At 40.6% G+C, this 15,189-nt stretch overlaps 2 protein-coding genes across 2 annotated transcripts; both read right to left on the bottom strand.

Moving 5' to 3' along the window:
- Positions 1 to 1,897: 1,897 nt before the first annotated feature.
- On the bottom strand, positions 1,898 to 3,744 carry LOC107039358. Its single transcript, XM_015258924.1, has 2 exons — positions 3,273 to 3,744; positions 1,898 to 2,187 (listed from the first exon to the last, which is right to left on the bottom strand). The coding sequence occupies exons 1-2, from the start codon at positions 3,742 to 3,744 to the stop codon at positions 1,898 to 1,900; spliced, it is 762 nt and encodes a 253-aa protein (XP_015114410.1).
- Positions 3,745 to 9,955: 6,211 nt separating this feature from the next.
- On the bottom strand, positions 9,956 to 11,935 carry LOC107039389. Its single transcript, XM_015258969.1, has 3 exons — positions 11,679 to 11,935; positions 11,406 to 11,581; positions 9,956 to 10,359 (listed from the first exon to the last, which is right to left on the bottom strand). Exons 1-3 carry the CDS (start codon positions 11,933 to 11,935, stop codon positions 9,956 to 9,958), a joined length of 837 nt encoding a protein of 278 aa, XP_015114455.1.
- Between the last annotated feature and the right edge of the window lie 3,254 nt (positions 11,936 to 15,189).

Raw genomic sequence — 15,189 nt, 5'->3', positions numbered from 1 at the left:
AATACATAGAATGCAAGTTCAGGCTGTTCACGAACTTTAGTACTCGACTGTATATACACTATCAAAAATAGAACGAAAAATTGATGCCCATATGTAAATACTTGGCTGACGGCCCTCGGGCGATGGTCTATTGTAAGAATTTTTTTTTGTGTATTTTTCTTGCAATAAATTTCGTTAAAAATTAATTATGAATATTCGATTCCAAAATACATAGAATTTTCAGTGCAATCTGAAATTTCATAATTTTTCCCCTTAAATCGCATGCAGTGTCACAGTTCTGAAAATTCCATAATAAATTTACCGGAATTTTCTGGTTTTCTATTTATTTTCAAGGAAAAATGGAACTGAAATTCACAGTTTCCTTTGATTTTTCCACCAAATTCTAAATTTTCAATGACGAAATTCCTTGAAATTTCAGTAGTAATTCAATTCGATAAAAATATCCAAAAAGCGTACCGGAAATTTCAAACAAAAATTTTCAACAGTGTAGAATATTCCCACAAATTATTGGCATCAACTCGACCAAAAATATTCAATTTTTTTATTCCCTCCGAATCAGTAGAGAGTGTGAGTCCCCTCATGGAAAATCGACGGTTGAGCCGCCTAGAAACCCCACGATCACCGTCGAACGACGCCGGCTCGAGAATCGAATCCTCCCAGCATCAGGCGCACGGATGCTGGCCTGTAAACGGCCTGGTTTACTTCCACCTACGTGGGCCATTGCCGTGTCACACGCACCTCACAGCAACGTCTTACTCCCCGCTCATTCGTACCGATACACACACCAAGTAAATTTTTTCCCCTCTCTTTTTCCCCTTTCTTCATCAACATTCGCCGATGTATTTTCACATGGAACGAGAGACGAAGATAGGTGAAATGAACGCGTAAGGTGCGTGAGCTGGGTTTCAGACGTACGTACATTTTATATCGTACTTGTTCCGTGATCGTTTACTTTTATGTAGGTAAAACTGCCGGACGTAACGTCGACGAGTGCTCCCGTGGCCTGCATCTCAGCCTTGAGTCGAGGGGAAAATAAAAATAAATAATGAAAATGAGGGGAACCTCTTCGTGCCGGTGAAATGGCGTATTAATTTTTGGTATTAGAACTGCGTCATCATCTCCTAGATAGTCCTGATACTTTCGACTTGGATTAACACTTGAATACAGACAGTCACGCAGGCGTCAGTCAGGCTCCAATTATTCACTACCCACTTTAATCAAAATCTCGTGCCCCGCAATTCCCTAGATTTGGGTTTTCTTCGGTCGATTAATTTTCTTCGTTCGTCTCCTTCACGGGGCGACTTCCCGCCAGATTTTTCCTCTATCTAGGTACTTCGTGGATGAATGGACATAGAGGGACTGAGCGTTGAATAAATTTGGTAGAATGCACACAGTAATTCGTCTTATCATTTATTAGTCTCATTCTTGTCTTGTTTTTTTTCTTCTTGATTTAAAAAATTTCGTTTCTATAAATATACATTTTTCTCGTGATTTACGTTGACCTGATTCGACTTACAATATTACATTTGTGGTACAAATAAATACTGTGGGATGATAACGATTTGTGCAGATGATGAGGTAAAGGAGAGAGGAGAGTAAGAAGAAGAGAAGAGAAAGGAGGGAATGGAGAATGATGTGAGTGAGGAGACATGAAATAATAAATAGGAAACGAGGAGTGCTCAGTGCCATTAGTAACGATGAACAAGGAAAATTCGAGTCTAAATTCTCGAGAGAAACAACTGAAGATACATGAATCACAGTGCAGCGACATGGAGGAGAGTCATTCCCATCCATGTTAGAGGATCAATGATGGGGATGGGTGGAGGGAGAGATTTTAAATAAGTGAAAGAATGAGGGGGTTGATTAACGCTCTTGCTCTGGACATTGGCGCCCAAGTTTACGAGGCATTAACTGGTTTGTAAGCTGAGTAGGCGAGCTCCTGACCAGCCCTCGCCCACCCACTGCCCCCGTGTCCACCGACTTGGACGACCTCGTGTCCGTGGTCGTGGCTGGAGACGAGTTTCTTGAGGCCAATGATGGAGGCGAGAACCAGGGCGAGTTTCGAGACGATTAGGGCCTTTCCAGCGAGAAGGGCCAGGGCGCCGAGGGCGAGAGGCACTAAGGTACCACCGATCAGCAGCGGAATCGCCAGGAGACCGCCCATGCCCTTCTTCTTCTTACCTCGGGCTGAATAAGAAAATGAAATGGAATAATTCGTGAGATTGAGGCGATTTTTTAGGGGTGAAATTGTATGTCCTGAGAAAGAGGTTTATTATGAGATTTATGATGTTGTGTTGAGACTTGAAAGTCACAAATTGACATTTTCAAATATGTCAAATTGAAATTTTGAAATGTTTCAAATTTAGACATTCAAAAGTCTCAATTTGAGTCTATGAAAATCACAAATTGAAAACTTCCAGTCGTCAATCAAAACCTTCAGGAGTCTCAAATTAAGGCCTTCCGAAGTCTCAACTAGAGACGGTCAGAAAGCTTAAATCGAGATATCTAAGTCTCAATTAAAACTCTCAACTTGAAACTTTAAATCTTCAAATTAAGACTGTTGAAAATCATATTTTAAAGGAAGACCGCGGTAAAATTTGAATGTTTTCGTTAGCCCAAATTTTCATACATATTGACATATGTTAAAAAGTATGAAAAATGATGACTGCAATCGATTTTTCCCCGTGAATCACCAAAAAACGTTTTTCATTTTTCCTTGAAAATCGTCTAAGTGCCTGATTTTTATCCGATAAACAATTTTGTTCCCAGAATGTTCATTAGACGCCAGAGATATGCATTCAATTTGCGACGCATTGGATAGATCATGGAAAAATTGAAAAAAAAAGAACAATTGACAGATTGATTTCTTCAATTTTTCCATAATTTATTCAACGGATCGCAGAACGGATGCCTTTATTGTCTGGAGTCTAACAAACATTTTGAAAAAGGAAAATTGTCAGTCTGATGAAAACTCAGGCCCTCGGACTATTTTTGAGGCAAAAATAAAAACCATTTTTTATTCACGGTACAAAATCAATTGTCGTCATCATTTGTTCCACTTTTTAACGTGTGCCATTACACATCAAAAGTCGACGTTGAGATTTCACGTCGGTTTCCCCCAAAGACTAGAATAAGTGCATTTTTTTCAAAAAAAAAATTATTTTGCTAAATCGTTTCCGCAAATTATTTTCTAACAAATGCGGTTATCCTAGTTTACCAATTCACCACAGATGTTCGAATAGCATTTTTTTTGTTCTGCGATGCAGACTCACCTTCCTCCGTGAGACTCCTAGACAACTCCTCGACATTCGGTAGTTTGAGTTTCAACGTGTGACTCTGAAAGAATCTGAGGAACTTGTCGAATATCATAGTATTGAGAGCATCCTCCTTGTCCTCAAGGGACCTCGGCAAATTGGCCTCGATCTCCTGCGGTGTCTTTGGTGTTGCCTCCTTCTCCTGAGTGTTCTCATCCTTGACAACAGTGACGCCCTCCGCAATATTCAACTGTGCGCTCCTCGAGACCCGATCCATAGCCGTCAAAAGTCGCAACTTGAGGCATGAGCTCAGCTCAGCACCCGAGCAATCCTTGTACATTTGATAAACATACCGCAACTCTCCGAATATGCCATTCGAGGATCTACCACTCTGCTCATCAATAGCGTTGGCCTTTGTCTCGGTTGACCTTGCCGAGGCCACCCCAGCCAACAGCAGAGCGATGAAACCGTAACGGTGGGCGAATATCATCTTCTTTCCTTTAATTCCCTGTTGAATCAACAAAATAACTGTTATTAAACTTACGTCAAACAGAACCATAAATTACAGTCAATTCACACTGTAAAAAATTACAGAATTTAACGAGAAACGAGAGGTATGATATTAACGCGATGAGGACATCTAAACCGTTATTAAACTATTCGTAGTGTAAAACCGGATTGTAATCACGATATGCCAGTGCCAAATGGCGACTAGGTCAGTCGCCAAGAAATTCATGAAATATCATTGACCATTCCAAGTGGGTCATTAGATTTTCCAGATACGATGATCTCTATCAATCACAAATCAACAATTCAAATCCGACAAATGGAAAATAACAAATAAAAACGTCAAATCCAAAATGAGATCACAGCACGACTCGATACTCTCGTATCGACTCATCAATCTTCAGTGATGATGTATGAAAATAAGATGAATGCAGTTAATTGAATATTTTCCACGGATAACTCGTTTAATGTAAAATGCCCGTAATTTCAATACTTTAAGAGAAATATTAGCCAAGATGCGTTACCCTCGAGAACACTCTACGTGGACTGTACGTAACGGAAGCCCTGCCCTAGCTCTATATATCTGGTCAGGTGTACCACAGAGCAAGACGCCGTACTCGGGGATATTGCCCCCTCCCACTTTGTTACCTTGGTGCGCCCCCCAACTATTTTCATACCAGCATCATAGCCAATGTGTAGCGTGTTGTTTTTAAACGACTTGTAAACGACAAACTACCACCGGTGCGAGGTGAGACGATACGTTTATTCCATCTTGTTCACACCAATGTGGGGGAAAACTAATACGCGGAGTTGTATCACCTTGTACATCGAAACTTCTAGTTCACCCAATTTTCCTATTAATCTCCCCTCTATTGGTTTAACAGCCCGCTGGATGTGATCCTGGTATCCAGGGGGGATAGTGAACACAGTCCAATCCGATTACAGAGACTGTGATGCACCTGAGAGCTCTATCGAAACTGCTGACTCCTCCCATCTGCTCATTTACCCCACATCTTATAATTGCCTTTTTTCCATCATTTCTGCAGATTCATCCTGACGCACTGCATGACCTTTTCGAACATTCTTCTACAGCGCGCGAGAGAACATATTTTTGGTTTATGGGAGAGGTGTGAATGGAGAAAGGAGTCAATTTCAGGGGAATCGCGCGTGGTTTACGATGGCTTTCTAGAACCAAAGGGCAGGGGATAATGAACATTTCGCTGGTTGTGAATTCTAGTTTATTAGTATTTTATAGATCTGGTTTAGGCGGCCTAGCGGAATTCCTCGGGTTGTTTTGAGAGTCGGTGGATCAATCCTGTTGAGGATATCCAGGTACTTTGGCGGTTTTTTCTCCAGTGAAATGATTTTCTACTTTTGTAGCCGAACGTCAGAGCTTTCATTTGAGCCCCATTTGACCCCAAGTCTCGGGATATTTTACAATGATTTTGTTATTTAAACTTTGCAGGTCTGAATTTGAATTTTGATATTGAACCGTAGGAAAACATTTTAAAAATCTGAAGAAAATTACAAACTTTACTTTTGGAAGACGAGTGATGAAATGGGTTAAAAATTGCAATTTTTTTTAAATTACGAGCGTTTTTTATAATTAATTTTAAAGCAACACCAATGGAAAAAAATATATGACTAAAAAAGAATTGACATATATGACTCATATGTATCCTATATGTCATATATTTTTAGATACATGAGGGTGAATAAAATATGAGAAAATCTACGTTGAATATATGACCCATGTACTCATTATATATATTGTTATGTTTCATGCATACAGCCCTATATAGAGGCGAATGTATGGGAAAATATGTATTGGATGATGAGTGATGTACTTGCCCTATATTAAATCGTATATCATCTTTCGTTTATAATTAATATAGGGGAGGATGGGGCAAAACGGCCCCCTTTCAATCGTCAATATTTTCCGATTCAATAATCCGATTGGGATGAGTTAGAGCTCGTTTTGAAGAATGAAAAATTATCTTCAAAATGTAGTTGAAACTGGGAATTTTCACAATGTCATTCACAAGTTATTGACAATTGAAGGGGGGCCGTTTTGCCCCACCCTCCCCTACAAACACATATCCATATGAATGTCCTATATTTTGGCATATATTCCCTCATGTACGCTATGTATGGATTATATGGAGTATATATACTCATATATTTTCCACATCTCTATTTTTCCACGGGTGAATCAATTTTCCACCATAAAAATCATTTCGATAGCGAAACTGTAGAACGGTTTAAGTCAACTTAGCTCTTTTCTTTGAGTTTTCGAAGAATATCTTCGAATCTAAGAGAGATGGCGAAATTTTCATAATAACCATTTTTGCAGCTCTTAGTTCGCTCTACTAAAAATGTTATAACACAAATTTTGCTATTGGCCTCAGATTCGGAGATATTTATTGAAAAGTGATTAATAATCATAATCAACTTGAACTATTTTACCACTTCGCTACGCATTTATTCGGAATCGTTACAAAATTTATTCATGCCTAAAAAAATTGGGTTTCCGAAACTTTAAAGAACTTCCATTATTTATTTATAAACCCCAAATGTTTTAAAAAATCATAATTCTCTGCAAAATGTAATTTGACGGACCCTGAAAATTTATGAATTTTTTCTTTTTGAATTTTCCTTACGCAATTTAATTGACAAATTTGATGATTGAAAATAGATGAATCTATGGTGGGGTCTGTATCAACCTGTAAAAAATACTTGGATATCGTTAATGTTTTTTAATTATGCTCTGGCATTGGGGGGAAGAAGGGGGGTTTAAAAAATTAGCAAATAGCTTCTCTTTCACGGCCTTGCTTCCTTTTGCCAATGGGTTTTCATGGTACTGTGGGCTCGCCTACGGATCTCTGTGGCATATTAACTGGGTCACACCAAGTGAAAACCCTGGCTATGTACATGGATACCGTAGTTGTATACCGGGTTTCGTTACGGGGGAAAGGGGGATTCGAAAATAGTAGATTAGCACAGCAGCGTAGAAGTTTTCCCTCCCACCCCTTTGTGGCGTTTTATCATCATTTGTATGCAGCGTGTATAATTTTTTCGTTCCTCATGGTATTTTTTTTAGCGGGAAAAACTCTCTTTTGTGGCGGCGGGGAGGCAATGGGTTACGCGTAATACGGGGTCTTCAGGATTTTTTATGGAGGGAATTGAGAAATAAAAAAACGCTGCCGGAACTCGCACGCATGGCATATGCACTCCCTCGCGGACTCACCGATTTCCCGTACGTGCTCTTGTGAAAATGATCTTGTACCGAGTATCGGGCGAAAGCGAGGAGATATTCCGGGTACGAGATGCGCGAGTTTTGAGATTGGCGATTTGTTTTTTGGGTTAGTGTTAGACGTTTCCGGCTCGGAGCGTTATTTTTTATCGCTGTGGAGTCATCGTTTCGAGGTGAATTTTCATGTAATTCTGGTGGTGATTCACGGGGATTGTTTTGCGGGAGATATCAGAGCGAAGAGAATTAAAAATTACGCGTTTTCTGACGCAGGCTTTTGATCGTAAATCTCAGACTGCTTTTGATGCACTGTTGAAAATTTGAGGATTGAATTTCTAGGACATTGGTGGGGAATTTTTATCGCATTTCAATTTCGCTGGAATTTCCTCGTTGAATTCCATTGAGTTTCATATTCAACATATTTATTATGCAAAAATCAATGGAAATCGGAAAAATTTAGGTAAATCAAACAATCATTGAATTCTAAACTAATGACTTTAAGTTTTCTACATTCTAAACTGACTTTCAGTTTTAATTGAAAATTTAAGTAAGTTGGAGAATTCTTGACTTGCTTCTGCTCTAAAATGTGGAATTTTATAGAATTTTCTTTGAAATCCGAAACTTCATGATTTTGTCGGAGGGTAAAATAGAATTGAAATTAAAACTAAAAATTCTAGTATCTTTCTTGGAGTTTTTTAGCGCATTTCAGGTATAATGAAATTTCAAGGAATTTTGTCCTTGTAAATTCAAAATTTGTATGTAAAAATCGGTGGAAACAGTTATTTTCAATTCAAATAAAAAAATTCTTGAATTGTAACCTGATTGAAAATTTAGTGTAATTTAGGACTGAATATTATTTTTTCATTGATAATTCAAGCTAATTGGAAAATCCCTGCTGCTTAAAAATCCGAAATTTCACGATGCCCTCCCCCCCTAAATCGAAGTCAAAGTCACATTTGTAAAAATTGCTCCTCAACCGTCCATGAAATTCCCATTTTCCTTTTTTATCAGTGTGCTGTGTAATTCATGGGTCATCACTGAAAATTGTCCCGTTTTTAATCATTCAACTTGTAATATTAAAATTCTCGAAACGAAAAAATTGGATTCGGATGAATCTTCATTGAGGTCGCCCCTGATTTCCGTTTCACAAATTTCACGAATATTCAATTCCACCGGCGTCCCGTTTTTTACCTCATTTCTTTGGCTCTTTTTTCCCTTTTCTTTCTTTTCTCAACCGATAAAAATCGTCTCCAGCAGATCAACCATGTGAATCGAATGCTCCAGGCGCACTTCCCGCATATTCTCGGAATTTTTTCCTTCACACATTTTTTCAGGATTAAGGTCTGAATGGAATATCCACCAGGCATCATGACCAAATGATCGATTTATCTCCACAAAATTTTTTGTCCCTCCACCGGTGCTAAAGCTAAACGCGGCTATATTCTCCACATAACATCACCATTCAACTTTCTTCCGCAGATGTTAGATTTTCACTTGTCATGATAAACAATTCCCGTCTGCACAATTGATTTAACCTCTTCTTCCCAAGCCAACAATCGCCAGATGACGGAGTGAAGTACAAAATGAGTAATAATCGAGTGAGGAGATATCGATGAGATTCGAGAAAAAGTGTGCCACTGAGACTCGTGTTGTATACATATGGGAGACGTCCCACAGTGCGGAACAGACGTGCCCTGACACGCGCTCTTTTTCCGATCTTTTTTCCTCAATAATTTTACGGCCTATCCCGTCCTTTCGCATATGCCCATCAACAATACGACTATCCAGGTGAATGCTCAGATAAACCATTAGCGTTATAAACCATTGAATGCGCCGGTGAATGAATTGTTCATTTGCCCAATGGACTTAATTCACCATGAACACAGCAGACAACACCTTCATTCCAAGAGAGAAACGAGGAGTTAAAAAAATTTTTGAAACAAACAACTAATTGCCCATCAAAGCCCCCCATTGTCAGCAACTTTTCGCGCAAATACTCCAACAAACTGTACGGAATACCGTGGGACCCATGTGGCTCTCGCACTCCCCGAAAAAGCCTCGGGAACCGCTACAAAATTGTGCTGCGTTGCATAACGGTAAACGACATTATCTCGCGAGATCCGCAGGTACACAGGGGAAATCAGGTTGTGCTTACGATACATCGAATTTTAATCATTCAGGTGTTCAAAGTAACACTAGATGCTACCTACACATTCTTCGATCTTCATTATACAGCTGGCAAATACATCCGGTGAAATAGTCGTTTGGTCACCTCCTCCCCCAAGCGAAATTCCTTTCGGGTTCACGGCGTTCACCGTGTCAATTGCATTTCTGAGGTGATTTTTACATCTTGACTGATACAAGTTGTCAGACGCAGCTGCAAACGGGATAGTTTAAGGTCGAATAATCAGGAGATTGTCTTGCCTATTTGGATGATCAAATTAAAGATTGTGGGTGATGGATTCGATGGGTTCAGGATAACAACAGGATAATTATCACTGGGAAGATTGTCTCACTTACATTTTCATTGGAGCGATACGACACATTCGTTCGTTCACCATTTTATTACAAAATGTAGAACAGTTGATGGAGGACAGTCGATAAATACGGGCATGAAATAAGATAAAGCAGTACACATAATAAATATTATTTCATTTAACACGTAATAAATAACGAGGTGTTCATCTTACAAGAGACGTTACGAGTATTCTCAGAGGTACAAGGTGAATGCACGAATCGATTGGAAAGGAAAATGATAGAAGGAAATTCGGGCATTCGAAGGATTCGTTGAGCAGTGAAAGGAGGCAGATGAGTGGTGGAAGAGTTCGAGGATAAATAAAAAGTGACAGACAAGAGGAGGAAGGAAGCGAGAGAAGAGGATGAGAGAGGGAGATTGAGGAAATTTCTTATTAAATTCGGTGGACAATTGTCATGGAGATCTAGCTTAAGCCTGAGACGGAATTTGTCCGCGGTATGCCATCTGCTGGGCGTCCTGGGGGAGGCTCCTGGCCCATCCGTGTCCACTGGATCCAGCGCCACCTCCGTAACCACCAAAGTCACCACCAGCTCCACCACCAAAACCACCACCGTGACCCTCGTCGTGACTGACTGAGTGACTGCTGCTACTGCTGTGGTGTGGGTGGGCAACAACTTCATAAGTCACGTGCTTCTGCTGTCCACCGAGAAGCTTCTTAAGACCAATGATGGCGGAGATGACGAGGGCAATTTTGCCGACTAGAAGTGCCTTTCCGGCGATCAGTGCTATCGCACCGAGAGCGAGGGGAAGTAGAGCTGCGGCTTTGAGGGCCATTGCCATCATCAGGGGCCCGATGAGTTTCTGGGCCTTCTCTGCAATCATCAATATGTCATTAGGGTCACTTTTTACAAATCGCCATGCGTTTTTGCACGAGTCATTCCCAAAGGATAGGGAAGAAAGCACCAATTGACGGAGATTACCCACTTGAACAAAACTCCGCGCACCCATGAGGCTAATAACGATCATTAATTCAGGCATTTGCAAATGTGGAATAGGGAAAGGTCAAGGCAATGCGACCTCTTGTGATCCTGCCGATGAAAGTATGTCAAAAATCTCGGCCCCCAGGCTCTATCTATCTCCCTTTCCCCCCTTATATTGCCGGCGCTAGGCTTGTGTGGCCTCTCACCGTCTACCAATGAATCATGGCGGCTGTATCATGTTTATAGTAAATCCACACGTGTGATCGTGGTAGTTGCTGTGTATGGATTCAATGTAATGAAATAAAAGGAGGAAAAAATAAAAGGAAGAAAACGGAAACCAGTTTGTTTAGTGGGTCAATGGCTCTTGGACGAGTGCCCAAGCCCCTTAGCATGGGGATCAGGCTTCCTCAAACTGGTGTCATCATTATCTAGCTGCCATTCGCAATGACGATACCCACACTTGCTGTCTTATTTCTTCCGCCCTCCCCCCTCCCCCTTCTTTACGCCGCGGAATCAACGCGAATGAGGAAACCAGGCAACCCATACCCAACCACCTGATCACCTACCACCTTAATACCACCCAACCACCTTAATACATGAAGACGGTATGTAGTACGGTTCATCGCTTATTTATGGGCTTCCCGGATAATTGCGCGAGTTGACTCGAGCGTCCCACTGAGCAGTAAAAAGCCAAACGAGGCGAGTGATAATTTGTGGCGATTATTAAAGACGAGTGAAAAATTGCCGGGTAAGATAATTAATAGGTGAGAGTCATCTAATTCGATCTGAGGTTTATGATTTTATGAATGAGAGAATTGGGTGCGCTTTCCTCAGCGTCTGGTAAAGATTGCTGAGGACATGGTGCAGTCTACCAGAAAAGGATGACGAAATTACTCGTTCGCGATTGTAAATGTTTCGACGAGAAAGGATATACTAACTCTTTTTGCCACGGCCCTCGACAACACTGTCACTGATGTCCTCTAAGCTGCGGCCAGCTGATTCGACAGCTCCTAGGATGTCAGTGCCCTTGAGATCGACTTTGATGGAGTGCGTCCTGAGGAATCTGCCGAGACGATCGAAGATCAGAGTGTCCACGTCAGTGGAGTCAATGGACCTGATTGAACCAAAGATTTCATTCATTATTTTGTGGAGGGGTTTTGGGTTTAGCAAGACTTCTTGAAAGACTTTCGGAGAATTTTTAAGGGACATACCTTGGTGCACCTTCCTCAGTAGTTGATGTTTTCACCACAGTGATGCCCTCAGACAACGTGATATCCTCCTTATCAGCCAGCATCTCCTCCATGAAGGAGAGGACCTTGTGCTTGAAACAGCTAACCGACTCTTTCTTCGCACAGTCCGAGTAGATATCAGCCCTGAGGTCATTTTCACCAGTACTTTTGTCGCTAGCTGGTAGTGCAACTGCAGCTGATACCAGCATTGCCCACAGGATTGTCACAAATATCTTCATTCTCGTATTATAAATTTTCCAAATCTTCCACCACACAAATTTATTATTAAACTGTAAGGAGTTCAGCTGTCTCCTTAATCAGTAGCAATTAATACTATCCACGAGCGCGAATGATGCGTGGAGAACACGTGAGGTTGACGATGTATAGAACTTGTATGTTGCATCTAAAAGACGTTTGCTTTGCTTTTATACTGATGCGGACGAGGGGATTCACGCGGGGCAACAGTGGCGGCACAGTTTGGGGATCCACACAGTGGTGGTTTGCCTTCTTTTTACCGCTCTCTATCTCTCCACCTCCTCAGCAACTCCCTCTTGTCTTCTCCTTCAGCCAAGCAGTCACACTATCTTTGAGCTTGTAACCATCCACAGTGAGGCCTCTCCTTTTCCCCCCTCGTTCAAGTGCACCAACACAAGTGTATCCACAACCTGGTCATCCCTATCACCATTGCCTCCCCCTCCTTCTCACGGTTAATCTCATCCATACCCGACCTGGTATCTGCGCCGTGACGGAGAGAGAGGTGAGCAGATTGACCTGGCCCTTTCCACGTTTGACCTTCCCTTCCCCCAAGACATTGCATTTGACAATAATTGCAGAAAATTCCGCTATTTCCCTGTTTCCGGGAATCTTTCGCTTTTGGAAGAATGGACAGGTTATAAGTCATACATTTGGGCACGCAATTCCGTCTGCCGGCACTGCAAAAAAGGTGTCTGACAACCATCTGAATTTAAGATGGCAGATGGCAAAAAACGTCTGAATCTTTAAAAGTGTCTGAAAATCTAACTGATGTCTGAAAATTTCAAACACCGCTTGTGTCTGAAACTGATGTCTGTATCTTAATTTCAGACATCTTGGTGTCTGAAATTGAAATACCTCCATTGATTCAGACACATTTTAATGTCTCAAAAGTGTCTACGAAATCGTCTCAAACGTGTTTGAAAAGTGTCTACAAAAGTGTCAGAAAATCAGACATTAGTTTTCGCAGTGAGTGTCATCATCATTATCATCAGTCTCGTGTGTTTGCTAACGCCATCAAGACCTACTTTAGCACCCATCAAATATTGGTCATGAAGGAGGTGGGGAAGGTATGATGGCAATTGAACGGTTGATCGAGCTGAAGAAGGGAGAGTATCATCTCTCCGATTTCTCGTTCATCGATTCGATTGTCCGTCACGATCGTTGATTTTTATTGTCCATGTGTACGCCGGCGATTGTGTATGTGGGCATTGATGTCTCCAATCATTCCGTTTGTTCTTGTTCGATCATGAGACGGGAACTTTTCTGGTCACCGATGTCGATGAATTGTTGGGGCGCTTCCTTTGTCGGTGCCCCTTTGGTCTGCTCGGTGCATTCAATGGGCGGATCTCTTTCTCCAGCATTTTGAGGTGAAATTCCGGGGAACATTGTGCGTCAATCGCTCGTCAAGAGCCTACAGAGTTGAATATCGAGTGGTGGAATTATTGAGTAGATAATAACACTGTTTGTCAGACTGGGGGATTCTGTGCTAGATTCAATGCAGGTTCACTAATCACTGGTGGAGTTAATGAAAATAGAAATAATCTTCATCCGGACGAGCATGAAACCGTTCGCCAATTGACCCTCATCGCCATTACGATGAAATCTTGGCGATCGTTCGGTGAATCTTCTCCTTAGTGGATGATTAAAGCCATCAGTTGTTGCCACCTGGTTATCCTTTTATTTAGCCATTATCCCTCAATATTGTAAGGCATATGGCATCAGCTCGGATCCTTCATTTCTGGGTTAGCAAGGCGATTTCACGAAATTACGGAGTTATATTTATGGTGAGTGATCGACCGATTTCGAGTTTATCCGACATGGAAAGCATCAGTAGGCTCTTTTGATACGATGTAACCTAGAATGGAGTGAAGAATTTTATTATAATTTTTATGTTTTTGATTAGTATTAATATGTGGGTGTGAGCGGGAAAATTGAGATTGGAAGGATAATGTGGTGGAGGTGGAATATTCCGGCATTCGGGGCAGAGTACAAGGAGGGATACAGAAAGGGCAGAGAAGAAACGTCCAGAGAAAGTACCACGGAAATAATGACGAAAATTACGTTGAGGAAATGATGCAAACTGTCAACGAAAAATTACGGGGCAATCTGAGCAATTAAAAAGCAAAATTATATTTTAGAATTATTTCTTTTAAAACGGAGTTTTTTGCAGACAAACAGTGAAATTTGTGAGTTCTTCGTAGGAATACTACGAAGAATATGGATAAATTTTACGGTGTTTTCAGCGTGTTTTTTGGGTATACCGTTTGATAATTTTTTACTTCACTTTTCTCATAGTTTTTTGTAGATTTTTTTCTCCTGCGTGCGTTGGAATTTCAGAAAAAAAATCTTGAAATGTATGACAACGACTGATCCATATGGAATTTCTACATGTGTTGGTACTATGACGAATCAGAGAATTTTTGAAATATTTGAACTCAAACCAAGGCCCTGAAAAGAAAGATAATGGAAACTGAAGCAGAAAAAAAGAGAATGAAAAGGCCTGCACGATTGACAGTTCATCCAGAAAGAAAGTTTTTAGTGATCAGAACCAAGTTACTTTTATTGAGGAATGCATGGCTCTAAATGGCATTGTCCTGAGAATCAGGAACTGATTATTTTATTTCAGATGAAAGAATCCTTGAAATTTTGTATCGACAAAATCATTCGAAAGAGATGAAATTTTGAGATCATTAAAATTTCAACCTCAAGGTTTTATTTTGAAAACCCAAAAGTTTTGAATTCCAGAATCAAGATTTTCTTAAAATGCGAGAACTTAATTTGAGTACAATTATACTAGATTTGAGAGGTAACAGACCCCTCAGATCTCCAACTGAGCTGTCCCCCATGATTGTTGATTTTCGCGAATGAAAAAACCTCATGCACTGTACAATTTAATGATGAAGAGGCTGATTTCTTTAATAAAAATAAATCATAATTATGGACAGAAGGATGATTCTAAAATTTAACTCATGCGAGGGAGTCCGTTAAGACTTAAGTAAAGAATTACTGAAAATTGAAACTTCTTTCACCAATTTTAAAAGAAGAATTTCTTCAAATAGATGAAAAATTCACTTATTCTCAGGATTTTTTGCAGATTTTTGTCGCTGTCCATGGCAGTATGACAAAAGAACGCTAAAGACAGGATTTTATATAACGTTCCCCATCTTGTGGCGTCACAGGATATTGTTAAACAGAATTTTTGAAGACGGTACACTGATAGAACGGATTAGTTATTGTT

The sequence above is a fragment of the Diachasma alloeum genome, unplaced genomic scaffold (assembly GCF_001412515.2).
Source record: "Diachasma alloeum isolate Michigan unplaced genomic scaffold, Dall2.0 Dall_scaffold_00299, whole genome shotgun sequence".
Classification (NCBI taxonomy): domain Eukaryota; kingdom Metazoa; phylum Arthropoda; class Insecta; order Hymenoptera; family Braconidae; genus Diachasma; species Diachasma alloeum.
The sequence above is the reverse complement of the archived record's forward strand: the minus strand, read 5'-3'. Positions and strand labels throughout refer to the sequence as shown.